We start from the raw sequence: 10,986 nt of genomic DNA on the forward strand, positions 1-10,986 counted from the left end.
AACTAGTATTTTTCGGGGTATTGGTTACAGTCCCTGTAGCAATGTGGGGTTAGGTGCCTTGCTCAAGGGCACTTCAGCCATGGATGGTGATGTAGGGAGAGGTCAGGGGGGATTCGAACTAGCAACCCGTAAATTGAAAGACCAACTCTCTGCCCACTAGGCCAGTGTTTCCCAACCAGGGGTACGTGTACCACTAGGGGTACGCGAGCACACGGCAGGGGGTACTTGGAAAAATGTGATTTTATCAAATGTATGGAACATATTCACGTTGGAATAGAGAAACCCATATAGAACTTGAGTTAGGGGGTACTCAAGGCATAACGAAAAGGCTTAGGGGGTACACAAGACAAAAAACGTTGGGAAACACTGCACTAGGCCACGGCTGCCCTATAATTCCTGCTCCATCAGCTTTGTGAAAGGATACCTATATGGCTAATAGTGTGCAATTGGCAGCATCTCAGTATATTTGACTCCTTAATACAGAGCCTTTATTGGTAACACTTTATTTTAGGGATACATCTATTAGCACTAATACATACAATGTTCCTGTATAAGTAACTTGTAAGGCATGTACAAAGCAAAATCAAACATTTGTTAGGCATGTATTCGCAATTGTCTTGTTCATGCACAATAAGGGATTTATGACCAATTTAACCTTAGTAAGGACCTAGTAGGCCTCAGCATTTGCTTAGTACATGCCTTACAAGTTACTTATGCTGGCAATGACATTGTATGTATTACTGCTGATAAATGTATCCCTAAAATAAAGTGTTACCCCTTTATTATACGCTTGTCGTTAGCAAAATGGTAATGATCTAGATCAGGGGTCCACAACCTTTCTGGCTCTGAGGACTACCAAGGGCTGCCCTAGGGCTGCTTTTGTTCAAAATCCTCTACTGATGTCTTTACATCATTCCCAAATTGCACTATGATTGAAGGATAATTTGCTGATAGGTGATAAAGAAATAATCTCATATTTAAATTAAGAAAAACCAACTGTGACTAAAATCTTATAGTCGTCACTATTAATTATCATCTTTGGAGGGCACCTCAGAAGCTCCTTGAGGGCTACCTGCCGCCATTTAGTTTAAAGCCTTAGCACAGAGCCTATGTTCTAACCTTCATGTCCCCAAAATTGTAATGGCTATGTCTTAATCTGTTACTTAAGGCTCTCTGCACTGTCATAGCAATGTTGTTATGATGTAGTTGAGTATTTTCAGCAAATAGTGAATAGGCCCACCCGCGACCCATCTGCAGTAAGAGGCTACAGCCTATGTGCAGACAAGATGAAGTCTAGAAGCAATAAGCCACCAGGCAGCGGCCAGTCCAGTTGTGTTCACATGCTGTCTGTCTTTCAGCTCAAGAGCAGCAGCTCACCTCTCCTGCCTGAGTTTGTTGGCCAGCGCTCGGTGCAGCTCCTCAATGATGCAGCTAGGGGGCAGTGGCGGGTGGATGCTGGCCATGTGTGGTGACACCACTTGGTTGGAGAGGGGGCCGCGCAGGGGAATGGGGATGGGGATGGGGCAGGGGCCCTCCCGCTCCGGGACCCGCGGAGGCTCCTTGGAGAGGAAGGAGTTGGACTGGTGCATGGGGGGCATGGCTACACCCTGGTCATCTGGATAGGAACAAAAAAGAGAGCAGAGAAGGAGTGAATCAGTGGCACAGGTGCTGGACAAAACAAGATAACTTAAAGGAAATAATACATGTCTGCAATACTGTTCAATGCTCAACAGGGCTCTAAATTAACACTAGAAACCAGCTAAATGCTGGTGAACATTTCAGTTGGGCTGGTAGAAAATACCAAGTTACAATCCACTTTGACCCATTAGTGATTGTGTTTGACTAGTAAGAACAATATCTACAGGCTATTTTGGCTGGTGATGAAAAAAAGTTAATTTAGAGCCCTGATGCTCAGTCTCTGAAACGTTGTGTCATCTAATATTTGGGAGACTTGAACAGTGTTGTGGACATTTGTTATTTTCTTTAGGTCATCTTGATAGAAACACCAGGGGGACACAAGATACTCAGAAAAAAAAAGATTATCATCTTGTAAGTGTTCTCGTGTCCTAATGTTTCATATTTCTTCCTCCCAAAATGTTGATGAAGATGACAACGCTACACATGTTTGAAGATTTGTTTGTGTTAACCTTAACTGTATGTTAAAGTAATGCTCGAGTCGCAACAATGAATCTACATTCCATTCTGGCAAATACCTTGCATTTGCTTTCGATAATGCATATCGTCCATGTCCATAATAATCCAAATGTTGTGGTAAGTATGTCTTTTCCCATGTCATTTATGCTGATGGTGAAGTGTCATTTGATGCTAAAAGCCTCCTCTGTGATTTCCTTTAAGTCCAGCCAGGGCAGCATCCCCTTACCGTCTCTATTCTAGCCAGATGCTCCTGCCTGCAGTGACAGCCTGAGTCAGCAGTATTGTGACAGGCCTATCACACGATACCACAAGAGGCCAGACTGGATATCAACCCCATCCCCATCCCCCGTAGACGCACGCACGCACGCACACACACACACACACACACACACACACACACACACACACACACACACACACACACACACACACACACACACACACACACACACACACACACACACACACACACACACACACACACACACACACACACACACTTAACCACACATACACACACCCTTTGACAGCATCATCACAGTATACACATACTCACAACCACAGATGGGAATTGAAAGATAGAAAAAGGTTACTGCACACTGTGATTGACCCCACGCCATGAGAAGTTACTGTAAAGTACAAGAAGGTAGAGAATGCGCGCACATCAGTGGTCCAGGTGCTGGTTGTTGCACTTGGAAAAGGACGAAGGTCCGAAACGTTGTGCAAATAAATCACTGGGAGTATTAACGGTGTTGCGGACTTCTATCATTTACCTAAGTTACTGTAAAGTGTAAAGATCAGTGACAGTCTACTATTCTGACCATAGACTGAATAAGGCTTCATTGTATCCTGGGTGTGGCTCGTAGGAGTCATGGGGTGCGTTATAATATGCGACCTTGCCTCCTCCACTTGTGCTTGTCTCCTCGTACCAGGAAGTAATATGTCATGATGACATCACTGACAACAGCATTATATTTCAATATCTTGCAAAAGCTCATTGTAGAGTCTTTTTCTCCTTTGCAATTGGGATGGTGAATGAAAAACAGTCCCTCAAAAGTTGTTGTGGCTAGGCTGACAGCTGGGAAACTTTATCGTGTTCTCCACGGAGGAGGGGCCAGGAGGTGGGGCGAGGCCAGAAGCACAAGTGGAGGAGGCAAGGTTGCATATTGTAACGCACTCTTTGTCTTCCTTCTGCAAAGTGTACCAGAGGTCATCATCCTGTGCAATCCGCCACCTTGGGGCTCGAAGTCATGACCTCCTATCACGGCAACCCTCTGGGAAACTTTACCGTTTTCTCCACGGAGGAGGGGCCAGGAGGCAGGACGAGGAGACAAGGTCACATATTGTAACGAACTCATGACCACCCAGCCTGTCAAACGTCCTACCTGGGACACTCAGGTGTGCGTGTGCGTGCATGTGTGTGTGTGTGTGTGTGTGTGCGTGTGTGTGTGTGTGCATGTGTGTGTGTGAGCGTGCGTGCGTGCGTGCGTGTGTGTGCAATTCACACAAAAAAAATGTCAAGATCTTGCATTGGGAGCTTCTTCATATGGAAACGCAGGTGCCACCTTTATCCTTACAACATTATGAACAGAAGATTCTAGTGTTGTATAAGACTCCTTTAAGCCAAATTTAGATTGTGCCGCCATGATAAATGTATTTCTGTCAATCCAAAAAAAGAATGAAAGTGTGTGTGTGTGTGTGTGTGTGTGTGTGTGTGTTTGTGTGTGTGTGTGTGTGTGTGTTTGTCGTGTGCGTGCGTGCATGCGTGTGTGTGTGTGTTTCCTGGTCAGTCCTCTACTGTCCTCTACTGTATGTACCCAACCCTCCCCCACTCCTCTGTCCCTCGGTAGGTAGGCAGGCAGGCAGGCAGGCTCACCCAGGCCAGAGGTGTGTGTGTGTGTGTGTGTGTGTGTGTGTGTGTGTGTGTGTGTGTGTGTGTGTGTGTGTGTGTGTGTGTGTGTGTGTGTGTGTGTGTGTGTGTGTGTGTGTGTGCTTGTCCGTGTGTGTGCGCGTGTGAGCGCCTGTGTGTGTGTGTGTACATTTGCATGTTGAGCAAACCCTGTTTTGTTCGGAGGCATTAAAGGCATTAAAGAGGCACAGGACATTTCAACGCAAATACACACAAATTGCACAGTAAAAATGAACTGGTTCAGCGACAGTCATGATGACACACTTTTAAGCAGCATTCCAAACACACCGGACATCACCATTATAGATGCTGACAATAAAAAGGTCTCCTTTGTGGAAATAGGTTGCCCCTTTGATCTCTACATGGACACTTGCTACCACTCAAAGATCCTAAAATACCAGCCACTTATGGATGTGGTCACAAATCAAGGTTTCAACTGCAAGCTTATTGTTCTTGTGTTTGGCAGCCTAGGACATGTACATAGGCTTGCATTGCGTGGACTGCAACTCTGTGGACTCAATAAGGACAATTCAAAAAAGACTGCTAAATACTGCTCAATTTCTGCAACAATTGGTAGTTTAGCAATATGGCGAAGGAGGTGCCATGTCTACCCCTAAACAACTTAAATTAACCAGGCCATTCTGACCTGTAATGTATTACATTGGACCCTATGATTTTGATCAGTCCCTACTGATTGCTATGACATTTGCTTCCATCACTATTTGGATTTGTAATGCTGCCTTCTTGGTGAGATCCAAATAAAAGTACTAAACTGTGTGTGTGTGTGTGTGTGTGTGTGTGTGTGTGTGCGTGCTTGAGTGCGTGCTTGCGTGCTTGCGTGCATGCTTGCGTGCGTGCTTCATGGTCAGTGTGCATCTCCGTGTCTGTAGGACTGTGTCTTTACACACTATTTATCCTCTATGTACCCAACCCTCCCACACTCCTCTGTCCATTCCCCCGTTACGTTAGGCAGGCAGGCAGGTACAGTAGGCAGGCTGGCTCACCCTCCTCGCTGCCCAGCTGCGAGGCCAGAGGCCCGGGTACGCCTGGTGGGGAGTGTCCCTGCAGCGCGGCATCCAGAGCGTCCTGCTCCACGCCCTCCACGCCACACTCATGCAGCATGCCGTCCAGGCCGTCGCAGCACAGCGCTCCTACGTCCTCCTCCCCCTCCTCCTCTTCGTCCTCCTCCTCCCCTTCCTCATCCTCTTCCTCCTCGGGGTTCGACGGCTCCTCTAACGAGTCGGCCTCATCAGGCAGTTCGGGCGCTGAAAGAGATTCATATTATTTATGTGACGCAGCACAGCACAATATGTGTACTTCAGAGTATATCACTAAAGAATATGTTTGACTAACGCTTGCTGGTCCATTTCAGGGATCATTTGTTTCATACAGTGTTACAAACAGCTGCACAGTTAAAGGAAAGGCTGTACAATGGGTGCTTCCTTGGGGGGGAAGAAAAACAACGCTAGCTAGCTCCCTCTAGTGTCTCACATAGGCAAATTACTTTTCAAATTCGCTTGACTGTTGAGTGAGTAGGCCGAAGGAAGCACTGTGATCAAATGACTGTCATCAAGAGATTAATGTAATAGACCACAGCAGGCTGCTGAGTTTCCATAAATCCGCTACATGACACCCGGCGTCTGCCTGATCTCTGGAGCGCTTGACTCACGTGGCGGGAGGGGCTCGTGGTCCGAGCCCAGGTACTCCATGCTGCTGACGCTGAGCATGTTGGGTAATGTTGGCGGCAACCGGCACTCCATGTCCGACATGCCCTGGAGGGTGGGGCTGGGGTCGCTGGCGTGTAGGCCACATGCTAGTGCAACATCTGCAGGGTCAAAACACAAAGCAAGAGAAATTCAGTGATGGTGTGTTGAAAGATTTCGGTCAACATCAGATAGACAAGGCATCATTTCAATAACTACAGATGTGTACAGATAAATTACTACTACATGAATCACAAAAAAAACAGCCCACAAGAGTTCTATTGACTTTGCATAGTAACACTGTAAGCCAACTAAAACAAATGTTGAAAAGCTTTGAAAAATAAATCCCCTAAAAATTGACTTACCATCAGAGAAAGTGAAATAATCTCTACGCACTGTTTCTGCTCGAAATAACATTAACCTGAGAGGTTTACCTGTGTGAAGCTGGCCCCCCCTCCGACCCAAAATGCTGAAATAACACTGCAGATTGTTTGTGCTATGTTTGTGCCGGATTGTGCTGTAAACATTTTCGTTTGTGCCAGGACTTTGAGTAATTTAAATATTCAAATACTCATAATACTAATACATTTTCAATGGGCAGCCCCCCTCCACGTCCAAATTTCTCCAAAGTAGTCTCAATCGAAGGGAATTTGTTTGTGCTCATTTGTGCTGTGAAAATTAACGCTTCAATCACTTGTTTTGTAAAGTTACAGCCGTTTTATTGCTATTATTAATTATTATTAGTGACTGAGTATCAGTGTTCCAGGTGTACGAGAATTATCGTATTTGTACCATAATATTGTCCTCTGTCCTCTTAAAAACACAAAATACACAATCATGAGTTTTCATTCATTTAGTTTAGTTGCCTTAAAACAACTATTTGGTTTGTGTACAATAATTTCCTCCCAAAAGCCCCCCCCCCCAAAAAAACGATAATTTTGACGCTTTAATATGATAGCTCAACATTTTCCATCTGACAACACTGAGGTGCATTTCTTGAAAGCGTAGTTGTTAGCAGTTAGCAACTTGGATAGTTACCAATGGGGAATTTGCATTGCAACCAGCAAAGTAGCTATTGTAGTTAACAACTACGCTTTCGAGAAATGCACCCCAGCACAGGCAGAATCAGCAGCAGACGTTCTAATCTTCACAACATTGTACGGTACAAGTTAAGGCTCTTTTCCACTGCCGGTTTTCGCTTACACTTTCGAGAAATGCACCCAGGCCTGCTGTGTGTCCAACTGACCTGTGGAGCTCTGCTTGAGCTTCTCCGTTTTCTTTTTCCTCCACTTCCAGGGCCTGAAGATGCGTCCCAGCGTGGCCAGCTTGCTGTTGCGGCGTATGGGCGAGGAGTGGACACCTGTCACCAGGCAGCTGGAGCGCAGCACCCTCGGCTGGTCCAGCTCCAACCCATCTGCAGAGAGAGAGAGAGAGAGAGAGAGAGAGAGAGAGAGAGAGAGAGAGAGAGAGGGGTTTAAAAAGTCCTTTATTGGACCAAAGATTCAAACTTTTACAAAGCCGTCAGAACATCATAATTTTTTTTAGCAAAGAAAAACAAAACAAAAAACAAAAACAAACCAGTTCCCTCCTTACAGCCTCAACACCAACCTCTCCTCCACATCCACTTCACACAACAGTCCTCCCAATCCCCAAATTCCCAAAAAAGACTACATCATTCACCAATTTGTAATATGCAAATTCCACCTTGACCCTACACCCCACCATCCCCTTTAAAACTTCCACTGGGTCTGTTGTCACCTCGCCAAGATTTTTATTTTTTCGGGTTTGCCATTTGGCCAACTTGGCTGAGGCCACTAAGAAATTAAAGAGGCACACTTCCCTTTTCACCTTAACCCTGTAAGCAGGACCAGTGACAAAACTGCAGTGTAAGAAAGGCAGCTGCAACACATTTGCACAGAGAGAGAGAGAGAGAGAGAGAGAGAGAGAGAGAGAGAGAGAGAGAGAGAGAGAGAGAGAGAGAGAGAGAGAGAGTCAAGGTTAAAGTTAGAGCTAAAGTCAAAGTCCATTGTATTGCCAATCGCTTTACATGTGCCAGGAATAGGAAAGAATGAAAATGACATGGTTTCATGCATACACAAACACCAACATAGCAGTAAGTGTGTAGCCTATTTGTCTTCTATCATGTCAATAAAGATAACTGGGTCAGAGAGGGTCCAAAAGTAGGCTACCAGAACTATTATACGTACAGTAGTGCTCATCACAGTCTCCTGTCAGGGCAGGCGTGGGTAAGCGGTTAGGGCATCACATGGTATCATCCCACCACACTGCTCCCTTGGGGTGCCATTGGGGGCTGCTCCCTTACATGGGTAAGGCATGAATGCAATTTTGTTGTGTGCAGTGTGCAGTGTTCAGTGGAGTGCTGTGTCACAATGACAATGGGAGTTGGAGTTTCCCATGGGGCTTTGACTTTCACTTCATATCAGTCATATACCTTACGTAAATCCTTTGTGAATCAGACAGACACCGCATGAAGTACAATGCCATACTGTGTCGTGTCATGGCACAAGACTACAGCCGGTGAGATGGCACCGCTCAAAGCTCACATGCAGGCAGGGAAGCCGACAGGGGGGGACAAATGAGTCAGCTGCCCCAGGGAGAAGGCGAGGGTGGGGGGCAATTGGGTCCTCATTATTTTTTGACTTTGTTCGACAGGACAGTGTGTGAGGTGGACAGGAAGCAAATTGGGAGAGAGACGGGGAGGGGTCGGCAAAGGACCTGGGCCGGGAATCGAACCCGGGTCAGCCGCATGGCAGGCGAGTGCCCTACCGGTTGGCCACGGCAGGGCCTAGGGTCCTCATAACATTGCTTATATTGGGCGGGGAGCCCTTTCAGATGATTTTGTTATGGATCCGGCTAAGGCTGTCAGGCACCTGCATCCAGGTGAAAATGTTCAATGTACAGCGCATGGCTAAACACGTTCATTTAACCTCTTTTCACTCTGTCTCAGCCCATTTCTTCAGGAGTACTCCTAATGTCTCCAGAGAGAAGTCTGCTCAAAAGCACCTGCCCTGAAAAGCTGTGGTGGCAAGCACTTCGAAATTCATGACACCCGGGAACATTCTGGAATCAGCTCAGGGTTGTTATCTGCATTTTGTTCAGGCTAGTAAGATTGATGTAATGCAGTGGTTCTCAACCTTTTTTGGACAAACGCCCCCTTGACCTCATCATAAGCCTGCCAAAGCCACCCTTACTATTAAAACGTTTAAATTGACTAATGCCCCCAATGACAACTAAGCACCGCATCCCTCTCAACTGTATCCTTCTCAATGCCCCCCTAGGGCTCCCCAATGCCCCCTGGGGGGCTGTACTGCCCCTGTTGAGAAACACAAATTTAATGGATGTCAAGCATGAGTTAGTCAAGGCAATGTTCCAGTAAGACGTCAGAAACGGAAACCACAAAACAGCATTTTAATTCTATGAATGAATCATACCATCTATCTACCCACTCACAGTCTATATTTATGGGAAGCAGTGCGGTGGGACGGTACCATGCTCAGGGTACCTCAGTCATGGAGGAGGATGGGGGAGAGCACTGGTTGATTACTCCCCCCACCAACCTGGCGGGTCAGGAGTCGAACCGGCAACCTCTGGGATGCAAGTCTGACGCCCTAACCGCTCACCCATGACTGCCCTGTGTGTGTGTGTGTGTGTGTGTGTGTGTGTGTGTGTGTGTGTGTGTGTGTGTGTGTGTGTGTGTGTGTGTGTGTGTGTGTGTGTGTGTGTGTGTGTGTGTGTGTGTGTGTGTGTGTGTGTGTGTGTGTGTGTGTGTGTGTGTGTGTGTGTGTGTGTGTGTGTGTGTGTGTGTGCGGCTGTGCGCATGTGCGTGTGCGTGTGCGTGTGCGTGTGTGTGTGTGTACATGCTCTTGTGAATAAAAGACATACAGAACATGTGGGAGGGGGTTTTCTTTGTGTGTCTATAGTCCTGTATTGAAAGGTGTATTTGTGAAGTGCATTTTGCTAAGATGACTGAGTATGGAGGAACCTTGTTCTTGCAATACAACAGCGAGGATAATCTCCAGCACAATGGGAAGAATGAAATTTTTCAACAGGTCTTTGTAGCTTTCTGCTTCGGTGGCACATTGTGAGGTGCACAAGAAATACTCAGCTCCAACTCTGGCACAGGTGTCATATGTGAATAATCAAAGTCTCTCTCTCTCTCTCTCTCTCTCTCTCTCTCTCTCTCTCTCTCTCTCTCTCTCTCTCTCTCTTTCTCTCTCTCTCTCGGCATGTGTATCGGCCTTGTGTGCCTGTTTTTTTATGAATGTGCATATAGGCCATAAGAGGGGTTTGAAAGTGTGTTGCATGTGTTGTTTGGTGTGTGTGTGTGTGTGTGTGTGCGTGCGTGCGTGCGTGTGTGCCTGCCTGCCTGCCTGCCTGCCTGCCTGTGTGCCTGCCTGCCTGCTTGCATGTGTGCGTGCCTGTCTGCCTGACTGCCTGCCTGCGTGCGTGTGTGCGTGCATGCGTGCGTGTGAGTGTGCCTGCCTGCCTGCCTGCGTGTGTGCGTGCGTGTGAGTGTGCCTGCCTGCCTGTCTGCCTGCCTGCCTGCCTGCCTGCGTGTGTGTGTGCGTGCGTGTGAGTGTGCCTGCCTGCCTGCCTACCTGCGTGTGTGTGTTCGTGCGTGTGAGTGTGCCTGCCTGCCTGCCTCCCTGCCTGCCTGCCTGTCTGCCTGCCTGCCTGCCTGTGTGCCTGCCTGCCTGCCTGCCTGCCTGCGTGTGTGCGTGCGTGTGTGCGTGTGAGTCTGCCTGCATATGTGTGAAGGTGATTCAATGTGTGAACATAAAAGCAGGAGTGTGTATCTGTGTCACTAGGCCTTGGTGATGCTGAAACAGGGTGTGTCACTGCACTCGCCATGACAACCAGAGATGGAGGAGGAGGAGGAGGAGGGGAAGAAATGATGAGAAGGAAGGACTCCTGGCTGACCTGCTGCTGGTGGGAAGCGGGTCAATGGAGTGCAAGACTGAGAGAGAGAGAGAGAGAGAGAGAGAGAGAGAGAGAGAGAGAGAGAGAGAGAGAGAGAGAGAGAGAGAGAGAGAGAGAGTGATCAGTACTGTCTGCGCGAGTAACCATCAGAGGAAGCAAGCCAGGCCAGAGTGCCTAGACTATAGCCCAGACAAGACTAGACGAGACCAGAGGCACTAAGCCGAGCTGAGCCGAGCTGAGCCGTGCTGCTGGGGTCAGAGCTCTCCTGTTGCCATGACG

At 47.4% G+C, this 10,986-nt stretch overlaps 1 protein-coding gene across 1 annotated transcript in view; it reads right to left on the reverse strand.

Annotated features, from left to right (window-relative positions):
• The window catches only part of phactr3a (phosphatase and actin regulator 3a), a 29,095-nt gene that overhangs the window by 14,253 nt on the left and 3,856 nt on the right, over window positions 1–10,986 (reverse strand). Inside the window, exons 2-5 of the mRNA XM_063207818.1 lie at window positions 7,013–7,180; window positions 5,733–5,888; window positions 5,068–5,328; window positions 1,378–1,615 (exon numbers count right to left, since the gene is read on the reverse strand). Of these exons, the coding sequence (XP_063063888.1) occupies window positions 1,378–1,615; window positions 5,068–5,328; window positions 5,733–5,888; window positions 7,013–7,180 (823 nt within the window). The remainder of the gene's footprint in view (window positions 1–1,377; window positions 1,616–5,067; window positions 5,329–5,732; window positions 5,889–7,012; window positions 7,181–10,986) is intronic.

Source organism: Engraulis encrasicolus, chromosome 10, assembly GCF_034702125.1.
Source record: "Engraulis encrasicolus isolate BLACKSEA-1 chromosome 10, IST_EnEncr_1.0, whole genome shotgun sequence".
Taxonomy (NCBI): domain Eukaryota; kingdom Metazoa; phylum Chordata; class Actinopteri; order Clupeiformes; family Engraulidae; genus Engraulis; species Engraulis encrasicolus.